The sequence below is a fragment of the Lepisma saccharinum genome, chromosome 6 (assembly GCF_977018435.1).
Source record: "Lepisma saccharinum chromosome 6, izLepSacc3.1, whole genome shotgun sequence".
Taxonomy (NCBI): domain Eukaryota; kingdom Metazoa; phylum Arthropoda; class Insecta; order Zygentoma; family Lepismatidae; genus Lepisma; species Lepisma saccharinum.
The window spans coordinates 60,741,211-60,755,960 of NC_139234.1; the positions used below are offsets into that span (position 1 = coordinate 60,741,211).

The window sequence follows — 14,750 nt, forward strand, 5'->3', positions numbered from 1 at the left end:
TCGGTCTCGTCTAGGTTTTACAGAGGTCTCTCTCGTTCTCGGGTCTCTTCTCGACAAGTCACCAATGATCTGGTCTTTTTCTCGTCTCAGTGTGTACAAGTCATTCTCTGTGTGTTCCCCTAATTCCTTGTATGTAGCATTGGGGCAGTGTGGAGCGACATGACTTCTCTTTCAAAGAAGCTTGGTGTAATTCGTTCAGACGGAGGCTGAGCGGTAGCTTTTAATATAATTCAGATGCACTACTTTGTGACCGCTTCCCGCGAGAGATAATCGGCCTAAATATATTCGCCTGCATTTCCACGTGCGACCGCTCAGGAAACTGACGTTTACCCAGGGAAACTATCTGCATACCAAATTTTTGCCAAACTTCTTTCAGCCTCTTCTTTGTACCTTTTTTTCCTTTATGTAGTCTTGCAACGAAATTCGGTTGCAGTGTTCTCTGCAGTGTTGCCAGCTATGATCCTTTTCTCAGTATTGCTTCTGTTGCAGTGTAGTTCGTTTCGAAACCTGAATGTCGTGGGTTCGAATCTTTTAGCGGAAGTTATGTATTTGCGAGAAAAGCTCAAGGCTCCCAGACAGCTTTGGTTCAAGTGATTGATTTAATTTATTTTACTTCGCCTTTCTGCCACTCGTGTCTAATTGCGGAAATGAGAATGAAATGGTGATAAGATGAAGTTGTTAAGAGGACAGTCACAGACATATATGGACGACACAACACAGGATGTACCTCATGGAAGTAAGGTTGATATTTGGGTGTCTTTGGAAATGATCACCCCTTAAACCCTTATAAACTATACTCTGTCGCAGCTAACTGTAGAGCAGGCAAACGAAATCAAGTCTCAGCAGTGTGTACTGCTTCTCTCTGGCCACTCGATTTCCTTCGCTTCTCTGACGCCTTGCTCCACAGGCAGCTGGGACAGGGTATATGTCGTCTTGTTATCAGGAGGCCCATGGTTCGATTCCCACAGAGTGTAGTGGTTCAAATTCCACTTTAACGTTGCCTCATACCGGCTGCAAGTGAGCAAGAATTCCACTGTAAAAACTGAGTACATGTGCAATACTCTCTTGCCACAGTCGCCTTTCTTAACCCATTCAGCCACATTCTGAATAGCCGACCTCCGTCTCGGAGTGGTTAACACAGTGCGCTACGACGCTAGAGGTCTCAGGTTCGAATCACAGTCTGGACATGTCTTATTTGTGAGTGTGCCCTTCATCATATCATCACTTATCCTCATCTTCGAAGTTTGCCAAAAGAGGCAGAAAAGCGAAGTAAAATTAACCAAATCAATCAATCGGTCATATTTCTGAATAATTCGTCTTTCAAAAACAAACGTATTATTGTTGATCAAGAGATTGTGAGGTTACTTCAACGAGGGAAGGGTGGATTAGAAGCAATAAAAGACTATCTGCGTAGCACAAACTAAGTACTGGGGAGCATATCAACTTTTCAATAAAATTCTATAAAAATACTTTCAATGTCAGCTTGCCCAAACTCTATCTCGTCTTTCATCTTGGCAGTAAACAAAATATTTGCTGAAAATAATTTTATTGCACATATAAGCCATTTTGAAGCGTACATTTCTCCATATTTCCACATGATCTCTTTTTTTAAACATCTACAATCTCGGAGCATTCGACATCCTTGTATAGTTTAGTGTTATTTTGATATTTTAAGATGGCAACACTGTTAATATGTAGGAACGGATGAACCCAAGGCATTCCTGTTCACGCTCCCTGTTTAATCCTATTTGCGGCGTTCTTATTAAATATTCTCTGCTTCATCTTCGCCTGCTTCAACTCTCCTTTCACGTTGGCTTTGCACACCCCGTCCCTTCTCTCCGCATTCCTTTCATTTCCAGTCGTATTACTCTTTTATCTCCTTCGTAACTTGGCGACTCTTTATCTTGTCGCTACACGCTTGTCTCTTCCTTTTTTCCGCCCTCTTTTTCGTTGCCTCGGAGGGATTTTTTTTCTTTCTTTGCTTTTGAAAGGCTTTTGTTTTCATTTTTTCCCTTCGATCCTTTCCTTCCAGGGGTATGCGGGAAAAGTTCTCATTCCTTTCGTGGAAGACTTCTTGGCTCTTGTGTTTCTGGCTTTGTGCACGGGACCTTCAAGGTTGGGAATTTCATGGTGAAACAAACCTGTCGTGCGTCTTGAAATTTTAAAAACGCTGGAGAATGTTTCATCTTTACAGTCTCCCTCTTCTTTTGTTCTGGAGATGAAACGTAAGGCAGCTGAACCAGCATGTTCTACTAGATAAAGATGATGCTCAACTGTTACTGAACTTAAAATATATTTGCAAGCAATTTAGCACTTAAAATTTTGTTTTGGGTTATTTAGCGTAAATTTTCTTGTATTCTATCCCGGGAATCTGTGGAGCAAGGCCGCGCATAACTGTAGAAAAGGGGAGAAAGTGAGTGGACAGAGCGAAGCTGTTGCTGATAGCTGCAGTCGCTTTTCCTCTTCCACGCAATAACGTTCCCTCGCACGTGTTCATTGGTCGAGCCCTGTCGAGTCACTAATTGCGCTTGCTACAGGGATTTCTGGGACAGAGTATAGATGAATATGATAAGAAAACCGAACAAAATTAATCTTATCCAGGACTCGAACTCAGAACCTTCGTATGCGTGAACGTGTGAGAAACACTTAACGTAATCGGTCACCGAATAATGTATTCGCAGCCGTGATAATAATTTTAAGTTTTTATCACACGTATCGTTATGTTGAAGTTTCCAATTTCGAAACTTTCAAAATGCCATTTTTGGGTATTGTATGCTACGCCCTCCCTTGCCCGGGAAAACAAATGCTACCACTACCTAGATAGAGGCGGCAAAATCTCCCTCGGACAAGCGAAATAGCGTTACGGTCCAGGTTAAGTTCGTGTGTAGGAACCGGTGACCAACAGTGCATAGTAATAAGCCATATCGAATAAAAACAAAGACATATGTACTTTCAAATTACCACCTCTTTACCTGTAGCCGGGAAGCGGCTAGCTGCATACCTGAAAATCACGGGTAGCGACATGCATACGAAAATGATATAGCCCAAAATTAACATGAAAATAAAAAGTATATTCTATTCATAACCAACAAAAATGGAATCATTACAGGTCCCCACACTTGCACTCTCACATTCTCTCTCAGATTCAATCCTCATGGGGTCATCGACACAAGAAATTATACATGACATGTACAGGTTTTATGACGACAAGCCCTAATTATTGCATTCTCAATTAATTTTATCTTACTTTTTGTCTAATCAGGCCATTTGTGATTTTTTGCTCCAGTGCTACTTAAACCCTAGCCAGCCCTTACTTAAGTTCACCTTTTGTTTTTAGAAAAGAAACTAGTCGGCGCGGTGACAATACATTACTTGACCAGTATAAACAAAGGCGTCTCAACGGCAATTACATTCACGTGGGCGGACGTTTTCCTTTTACAAGACCTCACGTGGTTCAAACATAACAAATAACCTCCGTTGAGTGACGCAAACCTATACTCGCTAGCAGGCGGGACTTAAACACTTCGCCGCGACGAGCAATTCACATTACCAGGCAAATACTTTTACTAAATGATCACACATGCGGCCTGACATAGCTAGCATTGACACATAAAAATGAACAAACCTCAAGTAGATTATGCAATTAAGCGGGCGGCGCTTTACTCTAATAGTACGCACTTTAAACAAATACAAAGGAGCACAAACAACAATGAATTTAAGATCATAAAAAAATATCACAAGGAATAAGAAAAATTGACCTGAGACGAATAGATTACAAATGACAAGCGCGACGGGAGTTTGATATAAAATTTCGAGTTGAGTGGGCGTTTTCAAAATGTCGACGAATTTCAAGGGCGTTCTCTAAATCAATCGGGCCGTCACGTGTTAAGGTTCACACAGATGAATACTTTACCATCTCTCAGCTTCCGGGGTGCATCCTGGCGTCTTTATGGGCGATTGAAAACACATCGTATCCACGCGAAAGGTTCCTTTGGTCGCGACGATGAAGATGCGAAAAGGATTCAAACACCTAGTTCTCCGGCTCCTCTTCCTCTCGGGATCGGTGGATCTCCGTGGTATGGCGCGGTTCGGACGTCGCATCTGAGCGGTCGTTGTAGGCGTCGTCGGCGTCGTCGGGGCGTCAACATCTCTCTCTACATCTCTCTGACGCGGCTGGTAGGCGTCGTCGGCATCGTCGGGGCGTCAACATCTCTCTCTACGTCTCTCTGTCGCGGCTGGTAGGCGTCGTCGGGCGTCAACGTGGCGGATGGTAGGCGTCGTCGGGCGTCGTCGGGGCGTCAACATGGCGGCGGATAGGCATCATCGGCGTAGTTTCTTCTGACGTCGGGCGAATCGACGTAACGCCCTCATCTCCTTTCTTCTTCTAGCCCGCCATTGTTTCCGGTGTTCCTCGTTTCTCAAAAATTATAAATGGCGTAAGGTAATCACGGAAACACGGTTTCGCTTCAACTTCCCCCAGCGGTTGAGGTAGGCGCACTCGTGTAGACTTACTGCCTATCACACACACTGGTGTTCGCACAACACAACCAAGTCCACTGTACACGAAGGCAGCGCGAAGGTGCTCTCGTTCCAAGAATCGCGGCAAAACTGTATATGGAGAGTTAGCACGGAGCTGCTCTCACTACAAGGATCGCGGTAAGACTGTGTATCGAAAAACCATGTCCTTCGTTTTATTTGGATTTTGAAAAAGGACGCTAGGCGCACGTTGGAGCGACGCTTCCGCAGAGGTTATTCCACCACGCTCTATTGTCTCCAAACTAGGACGGACCGTGTCCGAAGTTTACTCAGACGGATTAAGCTTCCGCCTGGCTGTCGCCCATAGCTCAATTGCAATCGCTGTCCACAAACTGATCAATTAGAACCGATTTGATCTGGCGTCCGTAATTGTCGCTTGATCGTGACGAAACTCCACACCTCCGTCCTTGCACACATGCCGCTGCGCTGGTATAAGTTTCACATGAATCTGACCGTTGGAAACCGAGATATTTACATGTTTGTCATTACGGTCGAATTTCCTAAGCTTTACACGCATAGCGTGACCCTTCAGGTGCTCACCCTTAACACAAGCGAATGCCTCGTTCCTCCCGTCGGCTTGGCAAAAATCAAGTATGTAATCTTACAAATTAAAACACTCAACACTTTGAATCAGCATGTCTTTTTACCGCTACATACATGAATAATAATGATAATAATAATAATGACGGTAAATCTGACTGTCACAGTATTAACCAAATTTTTGCGGAGGTGACAACATTCTGTACAATTCTCTGGTATTTCTAAAGCCAAAGGTTTATGCCGTAGCAGCAACATATCTATACCATCTTGGGCAAACCTGCGTCTCTTATTATATTACAATTATTTTCTTTTTTACTTCAATTGTTTATCTATTTATTTTCTCTTCTCTTTCTTCTGCTGTTTCTAATTTTCTTCTTTCTCTCTTTCTTCCTCTTCTCTCGTAGTTTTATTTCTTTCTTTATCTTCTTTTTAACCCGTTTTTCTATCTTCTCTCTCTTTGTATATATTTCTTCATTGTTTTAGTTTTTCATCCCTTTCCTCTCTCTCTTTTCCACACTTTGTCTATTTCTTTCTCTCTTCCACTTTTTTCTATTCCTTTCTCTCTCTATGTACCCCTGTTTCTGCATTTCTCTCTCTCTATCTTTCTTCCGCTGTTTCATTATCTCTTTTCCTTTCTTTCTCTGTGCTTTTTTCTGTTTGTTTCTTGCTCTTCTTCTTTCCTGCTGTTTTCCCATCTTTTTCCTTTTCCTTGTTTATTTACCTGTTTTATAATTTTCTCTTTCCTTACTCTATCTCTCTCTCTCTATGTGTGTGTGTGTAATTCTCGCTACTTGTGTGGTTTTACGTTCTCAACTTGGAAGAACTTCTCAATGTTTGTTTTCGCAGTGGTAGTACGGGGTTTATTCCAGTTTCGTCCATTGAGAGATGGCTCATATATGATTCTCCATCATCTTCTGCTTGTTTTGTTAGAAACGTACGAGGGGGTATGGAAATATTTTTCTTGGCTGCCGAAAGTATGGCCAACAAGTGTTCGTCATCATAAATAATTTTGTGTGTGTACTTTAAAAGAAAGTTCTCATTTTCAGGTAATTTGTCTTCAGTTTCTCAGTTTCGTACAGTTTGTCTGCCAGACTCGGTCTCGGTCTGAAAAGACTTTCATATAGGTTATTAAGACAAACAGCTTTCTTAAATTACATTTTTCTGTTTGACTCGGCGAGCGCACGAAGAAACAGAATTTTATCGTGAATATATGCAACAACGCAGCACATGCTCAGAACTTCCACAAATTGTTTGACTTTGATATATTTTGTTTACAGTAATTACAAACTTTGAAAGTTTACGTCCACCTTATGCACAGATAAGCTAATCGAGACTGGATCTACATTGTTTTAAGTGGGCCAAGACACTGCTGTGTGCGCTGCTGGGAATCGAACCTGGGACCACCTGATTACAAGACGACAGCGTTACTCGGGAAGGCCCAAACAAGAACGCCGTCTCCTTGTAATCAAGGGGTACGGGTTAGATACCCGGTGGAAGCACCTAGTGATTTGGATCCCACTTTTAACTGTAGGTCCAGTCCTGGTTAGGTTAGGTTAGGTTAGACTTTACTGAAGTCTGTCTCGGTCTCCTCGACAAGTTTCGAAAGTCTGGTATTGTTCTTATCTCTATTTTTACAAGGACCTTTCGGTGTCTGTACCAATCCTGAATTTCAACATGGCACCTACTGAGCATTCTCTTCAGAAAATCCAGAACAATTGGACAGCATTCTCGACTTCAGGAGATATAAACTTCAGTTCTAGCAAAACATTGAAGCGTCAATATATATTCAAGATACGTGCATATTACGTGTAATTGTTGATTTTTAAATGTGTTTCATTCGTTGGTAATTCAAGGGTTGCCAGTAACACATTTTGTTTGTCTTTCAGGAGAGAGGTCTTCCCGTGCCTCGCCCCTCAGTGCACGGACCGAGCGCTTTTATTCCGTCAGACGAGGTGAGTGTGCTGCCACCTGCTTTGCAATTACTTTTATGTAGTAATTACTAGGTTCATTAGTGTTAATGTCTTTAGGAGTACTGTTCAAGGCAAATAACCTACCGAATACTGAAATTACATGCAAATAAGGTACACACATACAAAATGGAAATACAAAATTATATTAAAATATCAAGAGGGCTTCCACTTAACCAAATTGTTAGGATATGCCATGAAGGGACATACGCAGGGGATGTGGAGGTAGGGCCCCACATATTCTCGATCTCGGTAATTCGTGGAGGTGATATAATCAGAACCATGCCCCGGCCACCTTTTCCCCCCCAGAGTTGCTCCAAGATACGCATTTATTTTGAGGCTGGTGAAACCCAGAGCCGCTTTATGCAGGGAAAGGGCTGCAAAATTCCCGCATGACCATCAGACACCCTGCCGACTAGACCACTGCGACTCCAGAACCGATGTGGACATACCATTAAATAGCTTTGCTTTATGTCCTGCGAAAAGCATGACGCCTGGTCATCCTGGATATACCTTCGAAATACTATACAAAAATGCGTATTTGAGGAAACGGAGAATTTATTTATCCTTTCTTCAATTTGATCATATCGTCACTCGTCCTCATCTTCGCGAATAGTCAAAAGTGGTGAAGTAATTGAACCAAATCAATCAATTAGTCAATTGTTTATCTATTTTTACTTGTTTGGAGTGTGGGAAGGAGCTTTTCGACCGGGAGGTCCTCTGGTTCAATGGCGTCGTCGCTGTAAGAGTTGGTAACACTGTGTATGCATCTGAGAAGTCTCGTGTTCCACCTACGGGGATTCAAATTCGAAAACGAAAAGGAAAAAGAGTTGGAGGCAATCAAACTAATGCACGAAGCGGGATTTAATTCGGTACTGCAAATGGGGAAACTATTTCGGTGGGAGAGGGCGATTTGAAAGTGAAGTCTGTTGAACGAAACTGGATTTTACTCTGGGGGTAAAAAAAAAATCTCTCTGTCCCCGTTACACCGCCGCCAATTCTGCGCAACACAAAACTTCCCTATCGATCCTTCCGCGCTTCGGTCATCTGGATAAGGCTCGGGGAAATTTCCACTCGTTCCACGTTCGCATCGGCCCAATTAACTATGCATACTCGTCTGGCCGGGACACGAACGGGGTGCCGCGGGAATGATCTTAGATGTTTGCTTGTTTGTCAAGGCTGAACGTCGGCATGAACTGAACGTATTTGTTTATAAGAAGGGTACAATATTGATTGATTGATTTGGTTTGTCAAGGCTGAACGTCGGCATGAACTGAACGTATTTGTTTATAAGCAGGGTACAATATTGATTGATTGATTTGGTTTATTTTACTTCGCTTTTCTGCCAGTTTGGCTAATCGCGAAGATGAGGATGAGAGATGATATGATGAAGGGACACTCACAAACACTTATATCAAGGCCGGGATTCGAACCTGATACCCCTGACGTCGTAGAGGGTACAAGTTTATTTTATCTTGCCAACAGAAGAACTCCATCTTTCGATCTCGTCATAGAAGTTCTCATCCTCATCGCTGCGATTAACTGAAAGGGGCAGATGAACGACGACAAATGTTAATCAAGGGATCCCGCATTCTATTCCCAATGGAGGCACGTTCCGCCGTGCTCCAGAACCCACTTTAAACTGTAGGTCTATTCCTGATTAGTTTATCTGCGCATAAAGTGAATTCAAACCAACATTGTCGAAAATTGGTGTTCTGGGGACCTCCTGATGGCGTAGTGGTAACATTTGCGCCTTGTAATCGAGGGGTCTCTGGTTCGATACCCGGTTTGGATCCCACTTTAAACTGTAGGTCCAGGTCCGATTAACCCTTCTGTACATAAATTGACCTTAAAAACAAATTCAAATAAACTGAACTTTTCTTTATCGTACTTGTGCGCAACACAACGACGCATCCAGGATTTCCACCGGAAACAAAATATTGTTGCCATTGCAGGTAAAGACACGAGGATGTTACCCCACATCCTGAATCGTAAACAACACTGGGAACCAACAACAACGTAAAATAACATGAATAGAAATATTTCCTTTGTTTCAACTTTGCCCCAACGCTGTGTGGGGTTGGTCAGGCATACAATTTGTGTAAAGGCGTTAATATGAATTGATTAATGGGTTTGAGTGGTGTATTGTGAATTTGAGATTAGTATTAATATAATACCAGGGAGAGATGTTAGAATGTTATAAGAATTTATCTATGACTATAGTGACTTAGTACTTTAGTAATGGTTATAGAGTGACACTAAGTATTGAGGTTAATAGTTATTAGGTACAAGGGGGATTTTATAAAATTTGGGCTCCTAGGCTATCCTTTTTTGGACCCTGCTGGCATTATTATTATTATTATAATTATTAACACTTTTGTTATCATAGTGCAGTACTCCCACTAATTGCATGCACTGTATTAATAAGCTTCGAATTTGTTTGTAAGCACCAGGTGTGCTCAAGGCCAATGGCGCATCCCCCCAAATCCGTGTCATGAATCCCCCCAAATCCTCATGCATTCCCCCCCAATTCATGTCATGCATTCCCCCTCCAAATCATTCGCGTCTTCAAACCATATCGTAATCCCCAAATAATTACGACAGCGTGTCTACCGAAAGTAACTTTTTCTTAGCTTTATTGAACACTAGTAATACTTGATCTGCCCCTCCTCCCTAAACAGGGGTGCCCATGACTCACGACCATCCCTAAAATCGCTCATCATAATCGAAAATATCGCTTGTCTTCTAACGCAGCTATAGTATAAAAACTTCACGTTCACCTGATAAAAGCTCCAAACACGCACCCTAGCAACAGAGTACTGCGAGCGAAGCGAGCAAGAAAATTTTTTACACAAGAATTGTATACCCCTTAAATGTATTGCTCAATCCGCCTTTAACTAAAATACCCGCCATAATCCAAGACCTAGAGTTGGATACTGTCCCCCTCAAAGCATAATTCAGAATCCACCCAGAACACATGTAATACCCTTAAACACTTTATTTTCTTCATCTAATGGATTAAATATGGTGCATTTAAGGTGTAAAATTTTTACATATATGTTGGAAAAAGATATAAATGTTAATTTTTATATTATTTTAAGGAAAAATCCCCCCCCCCAAAATCTCGATGGCGCAACCTGCGCCATAATATACTCCCTGTGGGCACCCCTGGTAAGCACTGCATTCTGGCCCCGAACTGAGAAACAAGGATGTTGATTTGAACCGGCAATATCCCTCCACTTGAGTTTCAATAGGCCGTATTAGTGTGACGTCACAGCAGACGACGAGCTGGAACTGAGACTAAACAAATAAAAACGTGTTTTTTTCCCTATCCAAATCCATTGAGTTTCTCATTGCAAAGGGTAACTTTAAGAATCGTGACAGCAGTTACGAAACGAAAATGTGATGTGCATCGTACATCAATGTAAGGATGAGATTTCGGAGAATACGTCTATATACGTATAACAGATACCTTACAGATGAGAATGTAAATAATAAATGGTGTAGCAAATCGAGTAAAGCGAATGCTCCGAAAGGAATCCGATCCGGAATCGCAACCAATGGGCGCCGCCGGTTCAATCGCCTGAGGCTGCTGGTTTTCCATCATCTATAGCGGCAGCGTGACCGACTTCAGATCAGGTTAACTTCGGGCCGGCTTCGGCTGTGCTCGGAACTGGAATGTCCAACTTTTGTATAAAAATGCATGATTTTCTTACTCAGGTTATTCTTTACCTTATTCTCGGTAATATATGTGTGATATATGGTCGTATTCTCCGACATCTCATATTTACATTGATGTACGATACGCATCATAATTTTGTTTCATAACTGCTGTCACAATAATTAAAACTACCCCTTCCGATGAAAAATCCGATTGATTTGGATAGGAAGAAAACACGTTTGCCCGTTGTTTAGATTCATTTCCAGGTCGTCGTCTGCTGTGACATCACCACTAATATGATCCATTGTCGGCATTCAAAATGTTAACATTAGTTTCTTCGAGAAACAATTCGAACACTATTACGCTTCGAAGGAAAGAGAAAACTGGTTTTCGTGCTTTCAAAGGACAAACTGGCCGCTATGAGATAATGTCTAAAGGCACTCAAGATATGTGTGACGGCTAAACTTCCAAGGACATCTTACCAGTATTTCCTCCTTGTCTTCGTGCTGCGAAAACTGACTTTGGAAAAGCTTCGACCTGTCGTTCGCAGATAATGCTCCTTCTAAAAGGCCTCTTAATTCCAAGATTCCAAATTCTAGAAAACTAGATTTGTGAAGATTTCCACCTAGAGCAGCGTTCTTCAACGGGTGGTACGCGACAATGATGGTAGGCAAAATTTCAAGACATAAACAAGAGTTTTTAAATAATACCGAAAATTATTTCCACAATTCTTTCTTCGTACCACTGTTTCCGTTAAAATGAATACCGCAGAACCTGATTCTAAGTAAATCTAGCCTTACGTAAAGAAAATTTATATGTAATAACCCTTTCGTCACTTGCATTCTGCCGGACCCTGTGGCCGAGTGGCTTGTCGACCTCCGTGGCGAAGTGTTACAACGTCAGGGGTTCTGGGTTCGAGTCCCGGGTAAGGCATGGGTATTTGTGTTCGTCCAGTTGATAAGAAACAAAGAAAATGTAAGAATTGAAAAGTGTAAAAGTGAGAAAAAAGAGTGAATGGTGGGGGATACCTCCGTGTAGGGGGTATTTCCTTTAAAAAAAAAAAAAAAAGTGGTTAGCATAGCGCGCTACAACGCCAGGGGTTCTGGGTTCGAGTCCCGGGTAAGGCATGGGTATTTGTGTTCGTCCAGTTGATAAGAAACAAAGAAAAATGTAAGAATTGAAAAGTGTAAAAGTGAGAAAAAGAGTGAATGGTGGGGAATACCTCCGTGTAGGGGGTATTTCCTTTTATAAAAAAAAAATTAAAAAAAAAGTGGCTATCCCGTCGCGCTGCGACGCCAAGGTTCCCGGGTTCGAATCCCGCTCGGGCTTGGTTGTTTGTGAATGTCCATTCATCAATCTCATCATTTCATCACTCATCCCCATCTTCGCAAATTAGCCAAGAGGCACAAAACGCGAAGTAAAATAAACTAAATCAATCAATCAGTCACTTGCATTCTGTTCCTAACATTGAATGATTGATTAAAATATTTTGGGGGGTGCGTCAACACTTGGGTTATTTGCCCCTTCACATTATACGGTGCCCTTATTCTTGATCTGTGTAGGCCTCCCCGATGGCACAGTGGTAGCATCGTCGCCTTGTAATCAAGGGGTCCCGGGTTCGATACACGGTGGAGGCACAAGTGGTTCGGATCCTACTTTAAACTGTAGGTCCAGTCCCAATTAGCCTTACTGTGCATAAAGTGGACTTAAAACACCAAATCAATCAATTCTTGATTTGTGTGTAACGAGTAAAGTGTCCTTACCGCGACTAAAAGTTGAGGCTGTAAAGGGGCACTCAGCACACAGGACAACACGCAACGACAAAGGATTGATTATCCTTGCCGTGGGTCCTGACGCCAGAGCCTCGTCGGCATGCAACATTTCAGTTACTAGGGTAGACTGCGTGGAAGAGGTCATGTCCTTGACATACGTAAACGCAGAGGGCGTTCAGTTTTACCTCCAAATTTAAGTATTGTTGTTGAAATTCCTTATTTTTATTAGTAGTAAGAATGTTACAGTTAAACATTTCTGCATCCAAGATGACGCAGTGGTAATGTCATCGACTTGTAATCAAAGGTATCGGATTCAGTACCCGGTGGAAGCACATTAACAAATAAACTCGAACCCACAAATTAAACATTTCTAAACACAGTGAATCCAAATATATGATAGATTTAGAGCACGAGTGGCGTAACTCCACTTTTGGTGGAAATTGAGCTAAATGCATAACTGAGAACCATGAAGTATCAACATTTGTAGTACATCGTAAGTTTCAAATTATTGCACACAGATTCGCCACTATGTTTGTGCTCCCAACAGCTAAACATACTGTAGTATTAACTTATTTAAATGTGCCTTTTACTCTAAACTGTCTTCAATGGAGTTGCGTCACTTGTTCTCTGAACCCCTCATATATCCAGATCTATTGTGATACATTTGATCACACGAACGCACTACTTGCATATCCATGAGAAATTCCCTGCACGTTTCACATAACTAATAGTGAAAACGAATACGAGATTTTGTTAAACTAAAATACCTATGCAGTGGACTGTCATTTTTCTAACTATATGTTGAGTAGATGTAGATTCTTCATCAACTTCCGAACCTTAGGCAGCACATTCCTTGTCTGAACAAATACTTTCTGTTGGAAATACGACAATTTAGGCATTTTTCAATCCAAGTTGATGAATGCTCCTAATGCTTTTCAAAGAATAATAACAATGGCAGCATCGTTGCTTTGTAATCAAGGGGTCCCGGGTGCGTATTTCACATGTGCACATTGAAATAGAGATTGGGGGCGTGGTTTTGTGTATGAATGCTCCCTATTGGCTAGCAGACTGCCTCAATGATACATAGGACACTGGCATTTATTTCATTGACTTGTGCGAACACTTTCTGTAAACCACATACTACAAGCAGAACCATCTAGTGGGAAAAATACAACGCAATCGGATAGTAATCAATACTCGAAAAGCGAATAGACTTTCTTATTGGAAATAAAAGAGGCAATAATTTTTAAAATGTTGCGTTGGATGAAAATTCTTATACAATTATTTAATATATTGGGTCATTTTCCGCTTTTCGTCAGATGCAAACAAGGAACATTTTTAATTCTTACTTTAAAAATCTGTCAAAACCTTGACTAGCGCCAAAACCTTAATTTCAACTATATAAGCGCGCGGCTATTTGTTTTGTAAAAAGTTGTTACCAGATATTACATACTGGAAACAACAACACAAGATGAAAAGAGAGGAGTTTCAAAAAAGAAAAGTAGATGGCAGCACAAGGTGAAGGAATATAAATAAATCGCTGGAGGATATAAGTATGGATTTAGTGAAAGTGAACTACAATAAAAAGATGTAGAAAAGATCAAAGAAATGTATAAAAAGTAGAAAATATATGGAAAAGGAAAATGTAAGTGGTTTACATCATTCAACAAGTTCAAGCCTGCAGTCAATTGTTAGGCACGCCATAGAAGTACTCAATAAAGAAAAAATAGACCAGCCAACCAGAAACGTCTCCATTACAAGCCACGCCCCCAATCTCTATTTCAATGTGAATATGTGAAATACGCGTCCCGGGTTCGATACCCGGTGGAGGCACATAGTGCTTCGGATCCCACTTTAAACTGTAGGTCCAGTCCTGATTAGCCTTACTGTGCATAAAGTGGACTTAAAACAACAAATCAATCAATCAATCAATCAAATAATAATAAAAGAATACTTCGAGTGAATCGTAATAATAATGAAGGATATGTTGTGTAAATTAGTTTCAAAATAATTGCAGACTTTTCACATGTAGCATGCCTAAATTGAGTGGAAAGTTAGTGCTTTGAAAAAAAAATCTCATGTCTGTATTGTATAGGTGGGTTTCATGTGACGTCAGGATTCGCACCGCCGCCATGTTCGCGGCCAAGTTGTTTATTGCAAGGAAATACCCACCACGTAGCGTTCGTTACACCTGCGCCAACTGTACGTTTGTCGTTGGTACTGTGTAAAATGTCGATAACATTGCATAAAATTAATGACAATGTTGTGCCATCT

General features: G+C 41.4%; 1 protein-coding gene across 2 annotated transcripts in view; it reads left to right on the forward strand.

The window, feature by feature from the left end:
- Positions 1–14,750, forward strand: part of Sesn (Sestrin) — a 760,958-nt gene that overhangs the window by 176,945 nt on the left and 569,263 nt on the right. For both annotated transcript variants that reach the window (XM_083124009.1, XM_083124010.1), the window contains exon 3: positions 6,963–7,028. In XM_083124009.1, the coding sequence (XP_082980135.1) occupies positions 6,963–7,028 (66 nt within the window). The remainder of the gene's footprint in view (positions 1–6,962; positions 7,029–14,750) is intronic.